Here is a 24,422-nt window from a genome sequence, read left to right as displayed (position 1 = left end):
TTATTACAACGGTTTTAAGTTAAAATTAAAAGACGAATGATTGACACTGGATGGGTCGTGATAACGTTGTCCGCAATTTTACGTGCTCGCATGCTCTGTTGCGCGCTGGACACCTAGGACAACTTGTTAAACTTATGCTCTGTTTAAGCGGTTTCGTTGTAATAGTGAGATTTTTTTTTTTTTTTTTTTTTTGACTGATAAACTGAAATACTGAGATTAGTTTAAAAAATTATTAATTTTTAATTTTTAAATTATAAAATTATTCATAATCATAGAAATTTGATATTTTATTTTAATAAAAAATAAAATATAAAAATGCTATTTTGAATTAACTGTTGATGTTCGATGATAATGCATGGTTGGTGGTAACCGGTGATAAAAGATTGAAAGTAGAGGGGCAAAAGTAATTTTTTTTATATATTTTCTCCCTTCAAACTTAGGAGATAAATTAAAAAAAAATTAAAAAAAAAAAAAAAAACAGATTGTGTTAGGGGCGGTTATCACTCCTAGCACTCTTGTCTCCGTCCTTGATCAGCTATGATTTTAGTATTGGTGTTGATTATTAGTGAAAGATAATATAACTATTTAGTGATTAAGAATTAATAAATGTGTACTTATAAAATTATAATGAATCTCTACGTATCAGAAAAATATTTAAGGAGAAGTTATTTTCTTTAAAAAGGAGAAATTATTTTCCGTTAAAATGATATATTTAACTTTTCATATTAATCAGAAAAATATTTTTCATTAATTGATTTTTCTAAATATTCTAAATATCATAAGCATGCAAAAAGTATTTTACATGTAAATTATTTTTTAGAAAAAAAAAAGATAATAGACAATGAATTCCTTGTTTATATCACACCTCGACTCTTGAGACAGAGAGTGAAAACTTACACTTAAAAAGTTAAAAATACAATTTTTTTAATTAACATTATTTTTTACTATTTTTATTTAAATGATCAAGTTTATACTAAAATGATATTCTAAACTTCTATATAAGTTTTACGCTGTCCCAAGATGAGAAATCATAAACTTATTCTTTTTTTTTTTCATTTATTATTATTAAAGACCCGGTTAAAAACTTCCCATATTTTTATTTTCAAAATTTGTGAACTTTATTAAATTAAAATTTGAATTTTTGATCTTATGGGGTATAAATGTCGGTAATTATATTTCAAGTCCAAATTTGCAAAATTGGACTCAAGCCTAAAAATATATCATTGGAACCTCTAGTCGAGAACCTTCTAAATCATTGATCAAGAGTAAAATATATATATATATATATATATATATATATATATATATATATATATATATTATAACCTTACTGAAAAGTTAATTTAATTACTCTAAGTCATAAATATTATTATCATTTATTAATACTATTATTGTTATTAATATTATTAATAGAGTAACAAAAATTTACTAGTCATGCTCTAAGCTAATTGATGGAAGGCCCTAAAAACAAATCCAATCAACAAAAGAAAAAGAACCAAAAGAAAATCAGGACAAACCGGAATAAACCAAGTACGCCCAGAAGCTTCTACGAATCGAACCAGTGTATCAAACCAGACCTAGAAGCTTCTAATCAACAATAGAGGAGAGAGAAAGTGCCAAAAACCTTTAGCAAATCTTCTCCCCGATCCCCCATCGCGCGACGCCTCTTCCACTTCCCGGATCAACTTTCCGGCCACCGCTCGATGAGAGCAAGTGGCGGTTAGGTCCCTTCGTGCCTTCGGTCACATTTACGGCCTTCCTCCACGCCGAACGGACCTGCAGACTGCAGTGGCTCGAATCAAGCTGTCTCCTTCGACAGCTTCTTCTTCTTTAACTTCCGGCGACCTCAGTGCTTTCCGGCGATCCCTATTAGGAAGGTGAGTCGAAAATACCTTCTTGTTATCTTTAGATAAATGATTAATGGACAAACTGAATTTGAATGAGCCATTTGAGATGATTGAAGTTTAGGTTTTGACAATTGATAAAATTTGGGGTTTTAGTAATTAATTGCCATATTTTGTAGAAATTGATCTCAGAATTGAACTTTACACGAAGATTTCTTCATTTTCGGTATATTGTTGTTTGATCTCAGGCCTATCACCGTCCGGCCGCCGTGGCCGGCGGCGACGGCGGGTTTCCGGTGACCGGAAACGCCAGAAACTCAGGAAGCTTATTTTAGCCTGTAGATGTCAAATATGCAATTAGAATATTAGTTAGACTGTGTTTAATAATCAGATTACTCAAAAACGCAAATTTGATAAATAAATGTTTAAGCCTAAAAGCTTTCAGAAACTCAGTTATTTTGATGTTTGTCATACATGGCCAATCAGTTACAAGATAGGTAATGATTAGGAGCTAGAAAGAATATGCTGGTTACTCTTTAAGGCTGAAATATGGATATATAATTAGCAAGTCAAGAAGCAAGTACACAGTTAAGTTATTTATGTATCTTATTATCAATGTTATAATTAGCCATGAATGTTAAGTACATAACATATAATGATGTTCTGATTTAAGAGAATCGTTTCATAATTATGCTTGACATCTGCGTTTAGCTATGACGTAGTTATATATATATATATATATATATATATATATATATATATATATAGAAATGTTTAGGGGTTGGTAGTTGTCGAAAATTGTTAAGTTATCATGTGAATGGTGATTTAACTTAATAAATTAATTAATGATGCTATGTAAATATACAAATGTACTTATAAATAATTGTGATGTGACTGAAATTAACAAATGAAAAATGTGAGATCATTGATGATGAAGTGGAGGATGGGCTTAGATTGAGTTATTTTGCCCGATGGATGGACTGTGATTATAATGGTTGGTTTGTGACTTTAAATAGATTAGATAATCCAATTTTTAGGGGAGATGTTACCGAATTTTCGGCAAGTTAGTTGGATGATAATATGGAATAGGAGAACTAGACTTGAAGAAAATATAAATGAAGGAACAATGAAGACATCGAAACTAATCTAAGATTTTGAGAATTGAAATAGTTGAATCGGAATGTAGAAGTTAAGTTAGCGCATATACCATATATATAGACTAGAATAGATAACTTGGGAATAGGAAACCGAAATAAGGAAATTATGGTAATCTAAAATATCCAGATTAAATGATTAGAAAAAGAGAGATATAATATTATTAAAAATTAGAATTGAGAAAGGGTAGTTAGAATTCATGAATAGTAAATTTTTTTTTTATTATTTTTTCTTTAGATATTCTTGCGGGTCCTGAGGAACCAAATTTCAAATAGAAGTATCGGGAAAAGAACATAGCTTCTAACTAAACTATAAAACGGTGAGTAGTGTTAGATAATTCACATCATCTACCTACTTTTGCATTCATGCATGCACAGTTGAATGCTATTCATGCATTACTTGATAAATTCCTATTTGTGCTGCAATTTGTTGCTATTAAATGTTATTTGATTAGTTGTGGCGTGCTATACTTTGTTTATGTGGAATTGGAACGAAGTAGGTCACCGTTGGGTTTGTGAGGGCAGTCTATAATACTGTCGGTCATGTATGGGGAAATCGGCGCTCCCGTGTGCATTTGATGATATGGATGATATGGAAAACTATAGGGTGACCTCCTGTTGGTATGGAAAAGAAAAGAGAGTATAAATGAGAAGGTTGATCAAGTGAGGTTGAGATCGGTTGGCCATGTAAAAGGGATCGACTCCCTAGTGCACACGTGACAAGAGGGCAAGCCATGTGTGAGGATGGCTCATCAAGAGTTTTGGTGACGTCACTGACCAATTTCCCCGTGATGTGATTATGTGAAGGTGTTAAAGAGACTATGATCCAACTACTTGATATAGCGATCTATTAGATTGTGTTCTTAGGCACCGCGATGCAATCATATCACACTCAACTGGGTATGTATTTTTTTAGGTTTTCATAGTTTTATATTTGTGATTGATGTTGTTATGTCATTTGTGTGATTGAGTGCATGATCATATAACTAGTTGGATGACTAGATTGACTTATATATGCATTTGTGTGATTGTGGTTGAGAGGTTTATCTAACCTTACTCATTGAGTTTAGGCAATCAACTCTACCTTAAAATTTTATTTCAGGTTAAAGCAAGTTGAGGAATCCTTTTGAATTCAACTTGGTTAAGCATTGAAATAGTGAAATCTGTTGGTTATCTGCAAGGTCTTTGGAAAAGTATTGTAAATGTATAAATTAATGAATCTAATTACTTAGAGTTCCGCAATTGTAGATTTATGTGGGTTATAATTAATAAGTGACTAGATTATTATATATATATATATTGTTTATTTATGAATAATTCATACAAATATTGGATAGAGCCTAGAACTCTTGTGAGTTGTCATTTGATGAAAGGGGCCTAAGGGTTAGGGATGTTAAGATTAGTGAATCCAATCTGCTGATGCTGATTACGAGCTTTGGAGGCTTTAAGCTCACTCAGGTTTTAGGGTCGGTCCGGTCCATGGTGATGGGTCGTGACACTAACATATTAGCCGCTCTCTCTTTCTCTCAAATTTAAAATCTAAAAACTCCTTTTCTTCTTTCACGGGGCCACTGGTGAGCTGTTACCAGTGGTCACCCCTTTTTATTTTTTTTTATATTTTTTTGTAAATAATTCTCAGATCTGTATACTGTATACAGATCTGAGTTATTATCGCTCAATTATTGGATTTGTTGTCGTCTATATATTGAGATTTTGTTCTCAAATTGTTGTCACAATTATGATGATTTTGCCTAGCGTCTTTTGTTATTTGGATAGTTATGCAAAAATAAGTGTAAATCTCCAGAAGAAGTATGAAGGTAATTAAAATCGGGCTTGTAGAAAAATCATGGAGTCAAACAGTGGCCATGAATAGTCACCAAGTGGAGCGAGCGATCATTAATGACATAAATATTATACTCTGTCAACTCAATCAGATGCATCAAATCAAGATTATATTTTTTGATTTTTTGTATAAATGATTTATTATTAGACTTTTTATATAAAAATATAAAATATATTGATTTGTATTTTATATCTATATACAATTTTTTCTGAAATTTCTGCTTTGATTTCTTTTTAAAAAAGAAAGAAGAAAAAAAAAGACTGGCTAACGTACTGGTAATTCGGATTTTTACCCCTTTGGGTGGCCTGCGCTGGTGCCTTGGTGTTGCTGGTAGTCCAAGTGGGCTTTAGCAAACCCAAGTAAGAAAAAATTCTGGCGGGCGTCTGGAACCAAAATGTCCAAATTGTCTATGCAATTTAGCCCAAGTCCATGAGAGTATGTGTCTCCTTAAAAGCTGAAAATTCTAAACAACATTGTAGTGGACAAGATGTATTATTGCGATTACCATTTTACCATTGTTGAAATTTTAATGACATTTAATTTTTACTTGTTTTTTAAAGAAACACAAGGGATTGGCAAAACCATATTTAAGTTCCTAAATGTTTACCTATTAAACTCTTGAGTTTTTATTTGTCGACATTGAGTTCCTAAATTTTCATTTCACTTAATAATGGTTAGCCCGTAGTTTGATTGCAAGTAAACGGTAAATATAGGCTATTGATTGCAAAAAATAGATAGACACAATAATAAGGTGAGACATGAAAAATTATTATAAAAAAAAAATTAAAAAAATAAAAATTCAAAATCCCTAGTATTAAGTCATTGACAAATAATTTTAGAAATTTAATAAAGTTGAAAGATTTAAATGAGTTTGTCCAAAAAATTTAAGTTTATATGTTATTTAACGTTTATAATAAATTATTCAAAAAAAAAAGCACATATCAATTCTCTAATTTTTTTTTTTTTTTTTTTTTTTTTTTTTTTTTTTTTTTTTTTTGTAATATCTGCACCAGCACCACTGTTTGGGTGAGCACGGTTTGTGCAATTTAAACCCGAAGTTTAAAAAGAAATGGAGCCATGGCCTAAACCTCATAATATGACAAAGAGTAGTTAAAAAAAAAAAAAAAAGCATGTGCATGCTTGATTTTGGGACAGTAACGTGGTTGCCCATGTGAACAAATGACGGAGGACAAAAAATAACTAATATATATATTATTTCATTTTAATTCTTACATAAACATTTTTATAATATAATTATGATGCTCAAAAATTAAAAATGCTATGTTATCTCCACGATTTTTATTTTCTTCAAACTCTTTATCATTTACATAAATGTAATTTACTATATTAAAAAATAAAATATATATATATATATATATATATATAAGATTCAATAACTCTAATCACTAATAGATAAAGTTTTGGCATTATCCTATATATATATATAAAAATTTAAAAGAGACTGCACCTTCTAATATCCATGAGAGAAAAGGAGAGGTGCATGATACCAAACAATAACATATCCTTGTCGCCTTAACTACATCACAAGAAGTGTCGCTAAAACCATGTGCAAATCCAACATGCACATGCAAAGTATGTTTGGATAACATGACTTTGCATGTGAAGGAATGGGAAGAGACACATACCTATAATTAATATTAATAAATACATACATATATTATATATAGATTTTGGTTCTTCGTCTTGTCTTTAAATTCTAGTGCATATATGCATAATAAACCCATTTGTGTCTATATAAAATAATTATACCGTTAGAAAATGCTCCCTTTTCAGGAGTATTTTTGGGTATCAACCCTAATTATAAATAAAAAGAAATTCCAAGGATCTAAATCCAATGATAAAATAGATCCAAAGTTCAACATGGGATTGGAAATTGACATGATTAAGGGTTCATCAGGCTATATGCCACATGATGATTATTGTTTTCCTCCATGATTTGGACATGAGATTCCACACACAATGATAATTTTTTTGACTATCTTTCTTTTAGCTTTTTAGGAGAAACAAAAATACCATCTTGTGTGTAATGATTTTGTTATTTTTATTGGTTGTGTTATATATTTTATAATGGGTAAGTCATGAAAAATTTTAGAATTGGTTTTTCTACAACTAGAAATTTAGGAGTTTGCTTTTTACAGAAGGAAAAGGAATGATTTCCAAATCTTACTCCAAAGGTGAAATTTGGGTTTGAAAAATTTTTGAGAGGAAATATGTTGGTTCAGAAGTTTATATGAGATTTTTGAAGGATTGATTAAATTAGTGAAGCTGAGCTATCAACTTTGGCTGTTAATGTTTTTGTGGTAGACAAAATCAATTTCCAAATAGAAGATTAATCATGAAGCATGAGGATTAGGTTAGAGGAGTGGATCCCACCATTATTTCAAGAATTGAACTAACGAAGACACTAATTGATTAATTAAAGTGAATTGAAAAAAAAAAAAAAAAGTAAATTTCATTTCTGTCCCAACTTTTAGTTAAGATATTATTATTATTATCTTTCTTCTTACTAGAATTTCCATTTTCATATATAGAAGATCCTATACATGTCACCATACCGGAGCTGGGACTGAAAGCTAGGTGGGGATAAAAATTTCAGAAGTTATAAGGGTCAAGATTTTAAAAACTATACTATTTTAGGAAATAAAATTAAAACTTTTGTAATTTTAGTGGGCAAACTTTGAAAAACTTTTAGGCTGCATCCAAGGATGACCCAGGGGATTTGGGAATTGGGAGAGGCTGTGGCCCCCAGATTAAAAAAATTAATTTTTAAAATTTTGAGTGAAAATTTTTTTGAAAAAAAAAATTTGAATTTTACTCTCGATAACTAGTAAAATTATTTTTTAGCCTCTCCTGACTATTTGCACCGGATCTATCCTCCTTAGGGATGAGCAAACGGTCGATTCGGTTCAAGCCACAAATTATAAACTGAAATTTCTTTATAACAAACTGAACCGGACTGAAGTTTGTAAATGAACTCAATCTGTTTGATATATTTTTATCGGTTTATACCATTTTGATTCTGTTCTAAACCCAACTGTGAAATTTTCATGTAACCGAATTGAATCGAATAATAAATTCGGTTCAAACCAAGTGAACCGACCAACCGAATCTCTCTTGGGCATCTGACCGAACCAATTCCTAGTTCTCCCCCTCCATTATTGTGTATATTTTTTGTTTATACATCTAACTAATAGATTATTGTCACTTTTTATTTCTGTCTTATACCTTCTTTTTTTTCCCTTAGGAATAGACAACAATATCTTTACTTACATCAATCATCGTTATTAGATTCAGTGGATGTATATATCCGATAAAAAGTATTTCCCTCTGTATATTACAAATTCTTCTAAAAAAATTTTCAGGAGAGAGATTATTGTTTATTTGCATTTGAGGAAGTATGACAAGCAAAAAGAATTACCCCAATTGGGACCGCATGTATCTTCTCAATACACAATTTCAAACATATACACCTAATAAATTAATACGCAAAAAAAAAAAACAAAAGTTAAGATATTTTTTTTAATTACCGGAGGCCTAATGGAATAAAAATATTATTATATAATATAGATAAACCTCTCGTTAACTACTGACTTAAAAAAAACTTTTATAGTTGAAAGAACTCCAACAATATGGATAACTCTTTCATTAACAATTAATTTGATAAGAACTCTTACGATCGAGAGAATTTAAATTCTGTTTGCTTAGATATATTATTCCCGCGAAAAATAATCAAATTACGCTCAAGTTCTCTTTTTAATTACAAGTGTATACAGCTAGTGGTTATTGCACGCTCCAAAATTGTGAAAATGAGTCCTCAGAAGGTACAGACAAAGTGTATTTTCGTGATGTGGATGGTGGCTGGCAAGTCATATCTGTATTTATATATTTTCCAAAAAGAAAATGCTTTACTTGGTGAAAAATTATTCTTTAGAAGAATTTTGGGAAAAAGGAAAAAAATAAAGAAAAGGGTCCAAATTAAATAAACAAATAACAAATTATATTTTTCCCCCTCCATATCACTTTCATTCGATCCTCTCTTAATCTTTTTTTTTTTCAAATACTCTTACATAGTCCTAATTACGTTAATAGAAATGGATAAAGAAAATAAGGCTGAAAGAAAAATAAAATTTTGAGATTAATAGTTAATATCTATTGATTTGTGCTGTGTATAATTATCTAATGGATATGAAATTAAGAATTTAATTGCATGTGTTTATATATATATAATAGAAGGAAATGTAGAGTTAAATATATAATTAAGTAGTTGATATGAACAAGTGAGAATGCTTGTGATGGTCAAAAGCAATGCTTTTGAAGAAATCAAGGGATCTAAGCTGGAAGGATAAAAAAGCTGTCAAGTCCCTTATCAGCTTACACACAAAAAAAAGCTAGTGGGAAAGTAATAGGAATGTTTATAATGAAGTACAAAATATTGTCTTTTTCCAACTACAATATGATCATAGTCATACACACATATTAATCCTTACACTGTATACTACACACTTTGGAGCTGCGACAAAAAGAAAACAGCATCCGAGAAAGATGTTAATTTCATCTGTAATTAAGTTTTTTATTTTTCATCATGTATTGAAATAATATTACAGGCTATACAGTAGAGAATAGTCATCTCATTTAAATAACACTCACGATTTGGTGAAATTCTTATAATAGAAAGAACTTGAATTTAAACCACCAATTTTCGAGAAGAAAATTGAACCGCTCTAATTAAGTTATTACCAACACATGTTATGCAGAGAAAAGGACCTTGAAATAACCTCTTTTTTTTTTTCTAATGTTTTTAATATTTATATGTGACAAATTAAGTATTGAAATCACTAAGGTATAGTTAACCAGGTGTGATTTGATTGGTTTTCTTACTAACATGAGAAGTGAGAGATGTCGAGTTTGAATTTTCTTAATCACTGGAATTTTCATCAAATTGATGAATTAAGGAGAAATTTACTCATATTGTATAGCTCATTATGCTATTCCAGTCAATTCAACCTCATAATGAATAAAAAATCATTATGGCGTAAAATCTTGATACAAGGTGTATATCAAAACTAGTTACTTAAGCACTTCTTTTCAAGGCCATTCCTTTTTTAATTTTCCTATTTGGCCTTGGATGAAGCAAAATGCAACCACTTTCAAACCCATTAGTAAAAAAAAATGAAGAAAAGAAGACATAAATAATCAAATGAAACTTCTAATTTCTCACTTTTGGCATGCCTTTGGGACTTGGATTCTTTTCCTACATGGAACTCAAGAAAGGGAGGAATCCATATGGTCCCAAAATCTCTTTTACCATTACTTATAAAAAAAATAGCCACATTATTGTATGGGTTTTATTTATTCATTCACATCCTTTCACACTAACTACTTTATTGCATTACAAATTCAATAATTCTATAAATAAGCATAATCATTTACTAAACCAAAAAATTTGATTTAAAATAAAATTTAATTAGTGAATTAATTAATTATAATTTCAATTTTTTTTTTTGAAAGGGAGAATTTCAATTATTTTTTATAGACTAATAATCAAATGTGTGCCTCATATTGTAAAATATCAAGGATTTAAATGTTGAGAAATCTTTTGTGAGAATTTCTTATGCACCAAAAAGAAATTGATAACAATTAAAAAAGTTTCATTACCAAATAGACCATCAAGATTGCTACATTATTACTCTTTCTAATTAAAAAGCCTTTATGTTGAAGAAGCAGAACAAAACTCCATAGAGCCATAATCAATCAACTCTTCGATCATTTGCTCTATATGATGATCTTCAAGTGCCTTAAATTCTTGCCCTTGGCTATTCCCAACTTGGCTTTCCTCGCCAACCCAGTCCCCCTCCGGCCAAGAAAAGCTGGTTTCTATACTTTTTCCGGCAATGCCATTGCTAGTGTCAAATGGTTTACAATATTGTGCTTGATCATTATGTGTTTGTTTATTGACATTTTTATTTTTGGTCACTTGTAAAGATGCCATGTGACATTTATGTAGCTTAGCTGCAAGAGTTGCAGATAGAAGCTTTGAAGAAGATGATTGTGGCTCATTAGGGTTGTATGGAAAATTTGTGCGTGCTTTTGGTCCACACATTAGTCTTGCTGCCTCGTCGTAGGCTCGCGCTGCATCCTCCGCCGTTTCGAATGTGCCTAGCCATATTCTAGTCTTCCTGTAGGCAAAAAGCAATATCAAACGTCTCTTTTAGTTCAAGAAATGCATAAAGCAAGGGAATTGAATAAAAGAAACGTTTCTTGATAATGATGTGCACAGAGGACTAATTAATGTACAGAACATCGCAAGGAAGGGAAATTACAGTAGAGGGTGGCGGATTTCAGATACCCAAGAGCCCCAATGCCTTTGACGGACGCCGCGGTACCGTTGTTGCTGTCTAGCCATTGTGCAGAAAAAAAAGAAACTTTTCGAATTAATGTGTTTGATGTCTATGTGTTTGTGAAAAGTTCTGGTAGGAGGAGAGTATATGAGTAATGGAGAGAAGGATGCTTGGAATGGGAAAGCCATATATAGAGGTTTATATAAGCCTCTTTTGCGGCCTTCTTGCCATCAATTTAGAAATGGGGTCCACTAATGTCTTAGTCTCCTTTATTTTATTTTATTGTGTTTGGGTATTATGGTTAATCTCGTTCACATGGGTTGTAGTAAATGTGCTATTGATATTTGCTATGGGCCTTTTTACACTCAGCAATAAAAATTTCATTGAATGAACAAAAAAAAAAAAAAAATGGTGTGTATTACAAGTATTTATATTTGATATGCATACATACTTCACCAAAGAAAACAAATATCAATCAACGAGTATTGGGATGGGTGGTTTGATATTTTTATTCCTTAAGTAAGATTGAGGGTTTCATTTTTATAGATGAAACAAATACTTGTTGAAAACACTTTACCCATTGGTGGTCCCGTCGAGTGCGAGCATAGGATTGAGTTATAGTCAAATACCCAAAAAAGGAAACAAATATGTCTCCTTGTATTTTTTTTTTTCAAATGTTTTTGTTTAATCTTTTTATATTACATTCTGATTCTAATCTTTGTTTCTAATTAATATCAGATGCATGAGATTAATTTATAAATATGCGTTTGTAATACAAATGTGATGAATTTAATATAAAGAGGTTTGATCATTTTATGTAACAAAATGACACATAGGGATTATGAAAGTATAAGTGGTAATTAAATGGTGACACAAACATTTAGATGGAAATGGTTTGTCTATGTTCTTAAATGAGGTAGTTAGAAGACATGAGTACGTGGCTCACATCACAATTACTAAACATAGGACACCTATATTAGTTCATAATATGGCAAATTGTGAGGCTAAAGACAAAGACTATGCATGTTCTTGTTGTAATTTTCAAGCCCATGCCCTTTCTTTATCTACACCTTGGGCTTGTAGGCTACCCGCTGCTATATTTGACCAAAGTTCTTTTGTTGCATTCGGCGAATGCAAATACATATAGGCGTGTGCAAAACATATAATCAAGATGTTGACATCAATATTACACACTCTCAATTATTCAAGAACATCTATAGTTACGTCATACCCACATGCAATTCCAATTGTTGGTTTGCAAGAAATTACCAAAAGCACGGAGGCTTAATCAACAAGTGTTGGAATGAGTAGTTCGGCATTCTTCTCCTTTAAATAAGGTTAAGGATTCGATCATTATGAATAAAGCAAATATTTCATTTGGAAGCACTTTATTCCTTAGTAGATCGATCCGGTGTGAGCATATTTTATTTCTAATCCAATAGACTGTAGATACCTGTGGTTAAAAAAAAAAACAAAAGAAAAAATGCATTTTTAATGAATTTGAATAGGTGAGATGATACTTAGGAATTTATACAAGATTGATGATGAATCACTTTGCATGAAATCTGGCTCCTGGCTCATAACTAATTAGTTCCCTAGAGAGATAGCAAGGTGTTAGCTAAATAACCTATATATATTCAATTGCTTGCCATATAGCACCATAAATGCCAATGTTTTGGTTATTTTCTTTCAAAATTTATGCATTTTCTTCATGAAATTTTATAGAGAAAAACTATAATTGATTTTTAACTCAACAGTGGGTTAATTTAAGTGATTAGTATATCTCTATAATGGGTAATCGTTTCCCTCCTCACCAAATTGATGAAAACAACTGTAATTTAAAGGATTCAAACTCGAAATTTCTCACTACTCATATAAATAAGAAGATCATACTACACCTGATCGATAGCATGATATTGTAATCAATGAATCAAGATATTCCAATTTTTGACCATTTAATGCACAATATATATATTGTAAGGGAAAAAGAAAAGAAACAAGCAAAGAGCATTTGGTCTCACATTGAGGCCAGATAGATGGGATATAGAAGTCTCATGAACACTGATATAGGGGTCATTCAAAGCACTAATAAAATATATTTGTAGCTAAAACCCTACCGGCTACATCTTAGACCAATAGATAAAGCATTAAATGTACAATTATTCCAGGCCTTCAGACTCTATAGTAAACTACCATTTTAGCTCGTTTTGATACCAATTCTTTAAACGCCATTGGTCTGGTGAACATGCAGTAAATATAATATGTCTTTTAACTTAATTTGAGTCTCATAGACTGTTTTTAAAAGAAATTTTTGTTTTCAATACTATTAATTTGGCTTTTGTCAAATCTTACAGGTATAGTATGTTTTTTATTCAATCCATCTAATATTGTAATCTATATTTTATGGGAAAAAAGAAATCATTTACAGAGGATGGTGAGAATTTTATATATTATCCTTTAAAAATTGCAATTTTATACCAATCATGGCAAAAATAATCATCATTTTTCATAAAAAATTGAAACTATATAATATGATTTGATCACATAATTATAGTCTACGTGGGGATTATGAATACATACTTATTATAGGTAATTAACATTTTCTTTTCTTTTAATGGTACTTAATAGATTAGAGTACATAGACATTGCTTCTGGTTGCAACAATTTTGATCATAAGAAATCAATTAATGTTCTACTTTAGGATAACATAGTTTATAACATTCGCGGAACCAGAATTCAAAGTTAGAGACACGAAAGAAAATATTTCAAAATAGGGAGGTAAAATTTCGGGCTTTTGGTTTACATGAATTTTAATTATAAACAGCTGGCTATGTGGACTTGCTAAAATTGTTTATATCCGTAGAATTTGTTTCCAACCACTAAGGAGGAATGCAAAAATAGAGTTTACAAGCGTGATGTAGAGGGGGGTCCTTTTTTGTTGGAAGTTTAAGTAACAAAACAAAACAATCCAACATGAAAAATCTCTAAAAGCAAAGATTGATCAAAGATATGGAATTTCAGAAGGATGCAATAAAGCTTGAAAAGGTTCTTGTTTGTTTTTGTGACTTAGAGAAAAAGGTAAAGATAACGCGTGCTATGATAATCATATATAAGTCCAAAATCTTATAAAGGTAATTAAATAATTTCAATGAAGGGAAATAAAAAAAATAATCCTTTTGCATTGTTGTTTTGTATTTATTTATTTTTGTTTATTTGTGTGTATGTTCCTTACTTGATATTTACTCAAAGTAGAGATTTTCTAATATGTTATTGTAATTCTTCTTTTCTTTGCATGCAAAACCTTAATTAACTAAAAAGAACAATTAAACATTATGATAAAGTGGACCCATCTCTATTACTTAGTGGGTTACAATTAAATCCAAATTAATTTAGTCATCATTTCTTTTGTTTTTGTGATGTTATTTTACTAATCGCTTATCTACTACAGATAGTTAGAAACTGAAATTTGAAAGATGGTTAGCAAGTAGAATTTGAAGAGGATATATTAAAATAAACTGCCTTTTTTAAAAAATATTATATCAAATACTGTTAAAAATAAATTTTAAAATATTAATTTTTTATCTTAAAATTTTTTTTTTATTATAATATGTAAAATTTTATCTTAAAAATAGCATGTACTTGATTAATATTTTTATTAAGCTCTATTCGATGATATTTGGTTGTTCAAGCAAGCATCAAACATTTTAGTAGAATTTCATAACTAAATACTAATATCTGACACCCAATTGAACATTTTAATAAAAATAGTGTCTGTCAAAACAGTAAACACAACTCCAAAAAACTATTTCGGAATAAGAGCCTCATTTCCGTTTTTAAACAAGCGTTGTCAACTGCTAAGTTTAGTGTATCCTCTCCAAGTCAAAAAAACGCTTTGGTAACTTTAGAATATACGCGTACGTAATCTTTGATCATGATACGCTCTTGACTATAAACGTTCCGCCAAGGCTCAACCTATTTTTCCTTCCCACTGTTGATGTCAGCATTTAAATGTTTAATTGTAATAATTTTAAAGGTATTTTTGAAGAAAAAGAAAAACACATTGTGCATAAAATCTATAAACAACACCATAAAGCTAGCAGTAGTCTAAAGAAGATGTGTAAAAGATTCAGTTCTTGACCATTTTTCCCTCACTAAAATTTCCACACTACCAAAAAGCAAAAAAGATTCAACTAGTACGAGCAAGAAGTGTGAAGTTTATGGAAATCATAAACACTAACAGGAGAGGTTCCCTTGCTGGTCTCGCTTTGGCATGAGTTGAAATCATTATATGGAATCTTGTATAAGGAATTGGAATTGCAACAACAACTGAGAACGAAACCTTGGAACTTTGCCAAGGGGCAGATCAAACCCTAACCAGTAACTACTACAAAAAACTCAAACATACATGTGGTGCTGAGTAGCAAACTGTCACGCTATGTTAAACCATCAAAACAGTGAATTGAGTATTGGGATCTGAAAACTACGTAGGAAAAACATGCAATTACAATCTATATGAGCAACCTATCTCACTAGCAGAGACTCCTGTACTCTGAAGAACAATCTACGTCAAAAACCAGGTATTGACAATGGGAAGAGGTTAAAAGAAAATGCTTCAGGTAAAAAACTGGCAATTTACTTCTGATGATATGCAGCTTTACTTTCTACCACTTGCTCCAACACGTGGCTTGCCCTTAACCTCAGATTCCTGCAAAATTAATTAATGAAATTGCATAAAATGGTTTATAGCATTAGAAAACCAACACAGCAGATCATATCATCCAAAAAAGGGCCTTCTAAGTTACCTGTGGTAAATGCAGATAGATGTAGGTCTTTGCTGTTTGCGGGTTGTGATTTTCTGCACCCTTGCTCCAGTCATAACACACCTACAGAAAATGAAATCATTATTTCAGCACCAAATTACCAATCTTCTCAAGCAGAACTTCGAGTCTTCATTATAAAATAGAGATGCAAATGGTCACATTGTTACAGTTAGCTGCTAATTCATTCATAAGCCAAAGGTAACGAGCATTTGGAAGATTTTAGTTCTTCTATGATATGCTTATACATGAATTTCAACAAGAAGAAACCACATATATCACTAATCATTGTTCAATACAATCAGGTGTCTTTTGGTTTTGGTTTGCTTAGTACGAGAACAAGCATAGAGTGCCTTCAGTTGTTTTTAGTCAATAACATTTCATGAATTTCACCCTTCAAAAAGTGTGTGGGAGTAGATAGAGAGATGACACTGCAGGGATACTTATCACAGAACATAGAGATAAGGGGAAAAGCAGGCTTTACCGAATATGCAAATATTGAGCCATCATTGTTGAAAGTGCTGCAGGGTATAGGAAGAGGGCACCGAGTCATCGCCTGATAATCATAAAGAATAAATTATCAACTGCATATTAGACTACAGCATCACAATAAAAAAAACAACAAAAAGCTAATAATGCCAGATTGGTCATACATTGAGATGATTAAACTGCCTTGTATACTAAATTAAACCTAGCAAACACTTGGCCATTTCAATGCACAAAGCTAAACTTTTAGCATTAGAAAGAAAACTCAACTACAGTTAGACAGCCAGTTAAACCATGAATATAGCAGGCTTATTCCAGCCAACATAACTGAATTAATCGTAGGTGTAATACCAGCCCCCATGCAATAAATGCATGTCCATGAACATGTGTATGCACATGCTCACAAAGAGACTTTCCAGATTCACATTTACTGAATATATCTTTTTTAATAAAACATACACTTTAACAAAATATACAGATCCACAGAGCAATGACCATACATCAAGAGGACAATGTAAATATGTTATTTATGAACCACATTAGTGAGGATACACACTCATACTTTTATGAATAAACATATTTGCAAAGGACTTGCAAAATGATTTGAAAACCAGGTGTTCGCTTAAATTTTTTTTTTTTTAATACCAAAAAAAAAAAAAAAAAAAAAAAAAAGATTTTGAACTTTTCACAGAAAGAGGAAGACAGAATAACTAATCCAAGCCAACAATAGGTAGAGTATATTACAAAAGAAATCTGGACAAACCTTAAGTCTTTGTTTGCTATCCTTGTCCCAAAAATTAAAAGCACCATCAGACCCTGCGGTTGCAAACGTATGATGCACCTGAAGAAAAAAAAATGCAGCTGCATGTTAAAATACAGTCATGACCAAACTAGTTAAGAACTTGAGCTTGAAGTTAAAAGATCTTTAAAAAAAAAGGCAAAATTATGTGCATGATAATAGAAATTTCAAAACTGGGAATGACCTAAAGATGAATCAAACAAAATTCATTGCATTATTATTGAAAATTTTCAATTTCCAAGAACTAGAGATTTTGCAGCAGTAATCATATAATACTTTGGTCGATAGTGCCCCAATCTCCACACTGACTTTTTGCACCAATAAGAACTAGCAGATACACATCAAATTAACCTTCTGAAATTGATCAGTTACTCCAAATATTGATAGAAGTGCCATTAATTAGATATTGTCGATGAAGCAAAATAAACAGTAGTGTTATGAATCTGAAACTGGAGCTTGTTTCTCCATAAGGCATACTATTTTCTCTGTTCCAAGTAATCGAAAATCTATAGCACTACCTATTTCACTTAGCTGGTCAACAGAATAAGACAACTAACATTAAGATCCCCTATGACAGACCATTTTATGAGAAATATTTAATAGCTAAAAGTGATATCAAGAAAAGTGAAAAAAAAAAAAAAAAAAAAAAAAAAAAAAAAAAAAAAAAACTCACCGGATGAAAGTTTAAGGAGTTGACCGAGTATATTTCATTGCCATCTCTATGGCATTTAAAAGTGAAGTTCTTGCTTTGCTGTGCATCATCTAGATGATGTACACCAACCCTTCCCTCGATTGAGCCAACCTATGCAGAACACAACGCAAAACTCTAATATTAAGTACACCCCTCAAAAAAAAAAAAAAAAAAAAAAAAAGAAGAAGAAGTGAGAGAGAGAGAGCAGCTAAAACAAAATACAATTGAGATCGAGTAGAAAGAGACTAAAACAAAGTCTATGGCAGGCATTCTGAAAGCACAGAACGAAAATAACATTACATGAAAATACCCTATTCTAGTCTAATTGTTGAGAATTAATTGCCCTAAATTCTTCCCCTGGATCGCATATTCATTATGAATTCACAATCATGGTGCATGCGAATACTGCTTTTATCTTGTGTGTAACTATGTATTCGCTCATGAGCAAAGTGAATATGCACCAAAGGAAGGAGAAAACAACGACCATAAATACAACCAACAGAACATACAGCAAATATGTTTATCCTCACAGACCCTACCATAAAATACTACATCTATCATGCTACTAAGCAAGAGATATGTGAAAGCTAGGGACTTAACACATTAAGGACATTTTTGTCAAGATAGGATATATATATATATATATATATATATATATATATATATATTAAAGATAGGCATCTTTAAACTGCATAGATATGAATTAGTTAAAGCTGTCTTAAAGAAAATGTAAACATAATGTCATAATAACACATACCAGGAAACCTTGCTGATCAGGAAAGGCTGCAACACATCTTGTCTGATACTTCAGGGGAGAAACAATTCTCTTGAACTCATTCTGTTAGTGTTCAAACAGTGATTAAAATTTAATAGACAATAAAAAAAAGAACTAATCTGAATCTTTAAACATTCAATGTGTTTTCTCATAAATCATTTTTCTCATTTTTCTCCCAACACCCAACCACCCTACCCCTCTCTCAAAAACTGGGATTATGCTCTATGCAATGAAATGGATAGCACCATCTCACCAATGATGGCATTGGCAACCACACAACCTCCATTTTTTAAATCCCAAGTCAAAGCCAAATTTGCTTACTGGCAATATGAGTTAAAATAGGTATTGTATGGATTGGAGGTAACAAGAAATGATCAACAAGAACCTACAAACAACAAATCTCAAACCGTCCCTCATCCTAAAAAAACTTAATGAAAGAAGTATGATAATAATTTTACCATAGAAAAGAATGGCTGATTTAAAATTATGCTGTCAAGTTCTTCTGCTTAACCAAAACAACTGCCTCAATAACAAGAAATCCAAAGCATGATATCGTTGTATATGTAATACAACATTTCTTATAAAGAAAATTACAAATTACTAGAAATTATGCTTCTACTTAGGCATCATTATCAAGATGATGAAACCCATTTTAGAAAGTGATTTAATCTCATGACATAGTAGAACGCACCTGAGGTTGTTGCAGGTTAAAGACTATAAGATTTCTATCCGCAGTACCAACAACCATCAAAGGATGTCGCACGGTCATAGCATAGCAGCGTTCAGGAAGCTGTTGCGTGAGCACTGGATTTGGTTGCCTTGTATCCCAGTACCTAATTGCAGCCAATAAAAATATATTTGTGACACAATGCAGAATAAAACCAGAAATGTTGTTATGACAGATTATATATGAATGTATGAAGCTACAGAAAGCAATTTGACTATCACAAGAACTCCACACTTTGTAGCCATCATCACAACCAGTTCTCAAATCCTAGGGCAGCAAATGATCACATGTAAAACTCAAATCCTAAAGCAAGAAAACTAATAGTGTGAGATGGATAAATGTTATGCTGTTTTACTTTCATAAAGCCATGGTTAAGATCTTTACTTTATCATAAAATAAAATTAATTTAAGAAAAAGAAAAAAAAAAGTCCTAGGATCTTATTAATATTATCTTTCAACTTCAAAAGTAAACCGTTTCCTTCAAATTGAAAGAAATTCATTCCTACTTTCCTCTTCTTGTGGAGTACTAATATTGAACATAAATGTCTCATTTGATTTTTGGTCTTCAATGATTATAAATAACTAGTAGTAACCGAATAGCAAGGGGCCAAAAAGTATACTGCTGGCCATGATGATGCAGGAGCATCCAAGTTAAATTAGGAACCTTTTAGTTTTCCATCTTTATTCAGGATTCTTAATTATGTTAATTAATTAGAAATTTTTTCAGTTTTCTATCTTTATCTTTATCTAGGACTCTTACAAAGTAAGTTAAATAATTAGGAATATTTTTCAGCCCAGAATTAGAATTTTCCTAACTAGTATAAATAGGATAGCAACAGCTAGTTGTGTATTCTTATTTTCTCTTCTATTCAGAATTTAATTCTAAGGTTTTCTTTAGAACCAATTATTTTATATCATTCCAATCACAATCACCCAATTCTAGCCTAATTGTTGAGAACTAATTGTTCTAAACTCTTTTGCTATGTCACATGACATCTAAGACCAAATGCTCCATAAATGCCAGGAAAGGACAACAAGAAACTAAGTTACAGGGGAAAGGAATTACCTCAAGGTCTTATCCCAGCTTCCTGTGGCCAACAGATTTATCTCCGGAATCCATGCAATCTCTTTGATTGGTGCATCATGTGCTGCAACAGTCACTGGTTGACCACCAGACAGTAAAGGCCACATCTTCACTTGCTTGTCACAACCTCCAGAAAATACTGTTGTTCCATCATCTTTCCAGGCGGAGCATAAAACCTTAAAAATAAACCAAATTATGGAACAAGAAAAAGAATAAAAGCATTAGAAATTACTTTCACAAATTTAAAATTAACAAGCTGCAGGTTTTGAACACTTCTCCAATTCATTACCGGTTGGTCATGTGTTATGGATGCCTTGGGCACACTTGCTACAGTGGTTCCACTCCGCGTAATCTCCCAACATCTTACCTATAAAATTATTTAAAACCAATAATGAGTGAGTGCTATTTAACAAATAAATAGAGAAAATCACAAATGAAACAAGGTTTATACCGCAAAACTTATACACATGAGCAAACTCAAACATTTATTGGATACACACATATATATACGTATATGCCTAAATATACAGAAATACCACATTCAAACCACAAATTTAAATATAAAACAACAAAAACAAAATTGAACAAACCTGGTTGTCCCAAGAAGTAGCAATCAAGTGGTTGGCCTTGGGACTGAAACTGAGACTCGAAACTGAGTCGCTAGGAGGTTGCGCCACCTACAATCAAATATTTCATCAATTTTTCCATTTAACACATGAAAAAATAAAAATAAAAAACAATAAACTAAGTCTCTTAAATCGAGTCTTTCTACATAACAATTCTCTCAAAACCATAAAGAATTAAGTAATTAATAACAGTCTACCATTCATCCAAACTAAAATGCAATCTAATAGCAATTTGAATATAAATTTTTAAAACAAATAGAAAGAAAATACCTCAAAAGATTTGTTGGGGTTTGGATTTGCAGCCGCTGCAGCACCAAAAGTAGCCATGTCCAGCTGCGAAATTAGCAGAATAAGAGTTTAGGGGAAAAAAAAAAAAAAATCTACTAGACGACGAGAGAGAAGATTAAATGTAGCTAAGCATTAAATTGCAAAAAAAATAAAAAAATAAAGGATCAAAAATTAAATGCAGCTAAGCAAACGAGAGAGAAGGAAACTGACCAGTAAAAACAAAGGAGAGAAAAGATTAAAGAGACAAGCAAGAGAGACTGTGTTTTAAAAGTAGCGAGGGAAAGGAAATGAGAGAGTAGCGTTTATATAGGTTGAGCTCGCATTTGCGGTTATATCATATATATGGTGTGTTTCTGCGCTTAGACGACGAGTAGCGTTACATAAACGCCAGAAACCGCTAGGCTATGACTTGCAACGCAATGGATGGGGGTTTATTTATTAGCCCAAGATATTACTTAAATATATAAGTTTAAGGCCCAGCATAATATAGAAGACTAAGGCCCAGCAATTAGGGTGATCAAAATGACCGAATCGAACCGAAAACTGAACTCACAAATCACAATGTTTGGTTCAGTTGGCGCTCATAAGAGGTTCGCTTTTCGCTCCACTTTGATTCAGACCGAAATCTCATGGTGGTTCGGTTTGATTTTATAAAATATATTTGGTTAGACTTAAGTTAAAACCGAATTGATCTGAATAAAGCTGAAAAACAAATCAATCCGATTCAATTGAAATCAATTCTGACAATAATTGAACTGAATGGACCATTTATTGACCCCACCAACAATTAACAAAGAAATAAAAATCTAAAAGATTAATAATAATAATAATTAAGTTTACTATTTTATGGCATTATTTGGCAGAGATTTTAATTAAAATTTTTTTAATTATTTTACATTAATAGCTAACTAAATCATTATTTTATCATTAATAATTATTAAGTGTAAATTTTTTTATACTTATATTTTTTACAAAAATATTTGAAAAACAAAAAATTTTATAGAAAAAATAACATGAAAAGCGGATTTAATATATCATTTTATCTTGAAATTTGGATTTATTCTCTTAAATTTAATATTTATGTCAATTTCACCTCATACTTTGATCTTCTATTACAATAGCATCATAAATTACAAATCATAGATTAATTGTAAATAAAAAAAATACATTATTATGAAATTCACTCTTAACTTTGGGCTTTAAATAACTTAACGTATTTGTCTAATATTTTTAAATTATTTATTTAATTGATAATAATTAATAAATAAAAATTAATTATTTGTATCTGACGTCCTTTAAAATAAATTATAGTACTTAGTAAACAATAAACTAATCATTATTATTATTATTATTTTAATTTTATTATAAAATTTGAAATAATTATAAAATCTAAAAAACAAACTTGAAAAATTAAACTACCATGTAATTCTTTGAATCATAGACTATTAGAAATTGTTAACATTTTTTGTCAAAAAATAGAAAAGATCAAGCATGTTGCTTGGCGCAATGAGCGGAATGTTTTTTTTTTTTTTTTTCTTCAAAATATGTAAGAGTAAAAAAAAAAAAAATTATTTTTATTTTTTTAAATGAAAGAGTAATAGAACGGATAGTAACAAATGAAAAACCTATATTGAATAGATATATATTTATTTCAACAATTATAAATAATTGAATATATAATTATTTTAGAGACTATTTGAGTTACAGGATTTAAGGTGAAATTATTATAGTTTTACAATTAAGAATATTTTAGGAATTTGTTAAATATATAAAGTATGTTTCAAACACTTTAATTAATAAAGAAAAATAAATTATTATTGAATATGATATGTACTTAAAAGATTATGTTTATTTTTAGTTAATTTAAATATTTTTTTAATCATCTTAAAGATATTATATTTATTGTATTTGATATATTTTATTTTTATTCATATTGTGTTCTCAATTTTTTATTTTTTATTTTTAATAATAAAAATTTGTTTTTATGATAAATATAAAATTCATATTTAGTAAATTTATGTTATAACTTTTTACTATAAAATCTTTTTATATATTTTTAAAAATTTCTCTAATTTTACTTATTAAGTAATGTAATTTTTAAAGATTTATAAACTTTCACAAATTTCTCATATATTTTTTATTTTAACACAAATAAATTATTGAATAATCAAAAGATAATATTATACAAATTGAAGTCGTAGAATTGTAAAGTGGTAGCAAAATGACATCACTGTAATAAAAAATATCAAATGATTAAAATGAGAAAAACGCTCTTGAATGTTTTATTTCAAGAACCATGTAAACGAAAATGAGTTTTATAATAATTTTTATACAATTAACAACAAAAAAAAAAAAAAAAAGCACAAATGCAATCAAATAGATATCAAAAGGCAAAAGTGACAAAACACTATTATGGCATGTCAATCAAGATGGTTTTTATTGTATCTCTTAAAAAAAAAAGGTTTTTATTGTCTTTTTACACTATTAAAAAAATAAAAGAGTATAAATGTAAATAAAAGAAATATCAAGGGGTGAAAGTGACAAAAAATTATTATGTGGAAAATATTGTAATTAAGAATGAAGTCATAAAGTTAAAACTGTCAGTTAGTAGGAAAATGAAATCAATGTAATTATAAAGATATTAAACAACAAAATTGAAAAACTAATATTATAATTAAAAAAAAAAAAGGGGGCTGAATGGAAAAATCACTGTTAGATGAACAGTAATTTATCCACATGCATTAATACATATAATAACATATAATTATAATTAATTATTATTTATAATTATAGATGGAAAAAAAATATATTTGTTTAATATAACAATTAAACTTGATCAATTTATACGAGAGAAAAATTTTGGATTAAGTTAACCAATGTCAAAAGTTCACTCAGATACTAATATAATGTTTATTTATAATTTAAGTTT

The 24,422-nt window shown here is 30.3% G+C and overlaps 2 protein-coding genes and 1 long non-coding RNA gene across 4 annotated transcripts; 1 reads left to right on the top strand and 2 right to left on the bottom strand.

The window, feature by feature from the left end:
• The first annotated feature begins 1,494 nt into the window (after positions 1-1,494).
• Positions 1,495-4,734, top strand: LOC110009133 (uncharacterized). Of its 2 annotated transcripts, none has more exons than XR_005178140.2 (2): positions 1,495-1,877; positions 3,499-4,734. It is a non-coding gene; the product is annotated as an uncharacterized LOC110009133 (long non-coding RNA). The 2 variants fall into 2 exon arrangements; XR_002283986.3 differs by having other exon boundaries at positions 3,237-4,734.
• Positions 4,735-10,489: 5,755 nt separating this feature from the next.
• Positions 10,490-11,378, bottom strand: LOC105630342 (ethylene-responsive transcription factor ERF003). Its single transcript, XM_012212149.4, has 2 exons — positions 11,183-11,378; positions 10,490-11,038 (listed from the first exon to the last, which is right to left on the bottom strand). Exons 1-2 carry the CDS (start codon positions 11,263-11,265, stop codon positions 10,570-10,572), a joined length of 552 nt encoding a protein of 183 aa, XP_012067539.3. The 5' UTR covers positions 11,266-11,378; the 3' UTR covers positions 10,490-10,569.
• Positions 11,379-15,471: 4,093 nt separating this feature from the next.
• On the bottom strand, positions 15,472-21,878 carry RAE1 (Transducin/WD40 repeat-like superfamily protein). Its single transcript, XM_089719755.1, has 12 exons — positions 21,704-21,878; positions 21,476-21,538; positions 21,170-21,256; positions 20,869-20,946; positions 20,562-20,755; positions 19,460-19,601; positions 18,751-18,831; positions 17,976-18,104; positions 17,267-17,344; positions 16,502-16,573; positions 16,003-16,083; positions 15,472-15,905 (listed from the first exon to the last, which is right to left on the bottom strand). The coding sequence occupies exons 2-12, from the start codon at positions 21,530-21,532 to the stop codon at positions 15,855-15,857; spliced, it is 1,050 nt and encodes a 349-aa protein (XP_089575881.1). The 5' UTR covers positions 21,533-21,538; positions 21,704-21,878; the 3' UTR covers positions 15,472-15,854.
• Between the last annotated feature and the right edge of the window lie 2,544 nt (positions 21,879-24,422).

The sequence above is a fragment of the Jatropha curcas genome, chromosome 1 (genome assembly GCF_041381405.1).
Source record: "Jatropha curcas cultivar XTBG-Jc1 chromosome 1, XTBG_Jcur_1.0, whole genome shotgun sequence".
Taxonomy (NCBI): domain Eukaryota; kingdom Viridiplantae; phylum Streptophyta; class Magnoliopsida; order Malpighiales; family Euphorbiaceae; genus Jatropha; species Jatropha curcas.
This window is presented reverse-complemented; position numbering and strand designations above follow the sequence as displayed.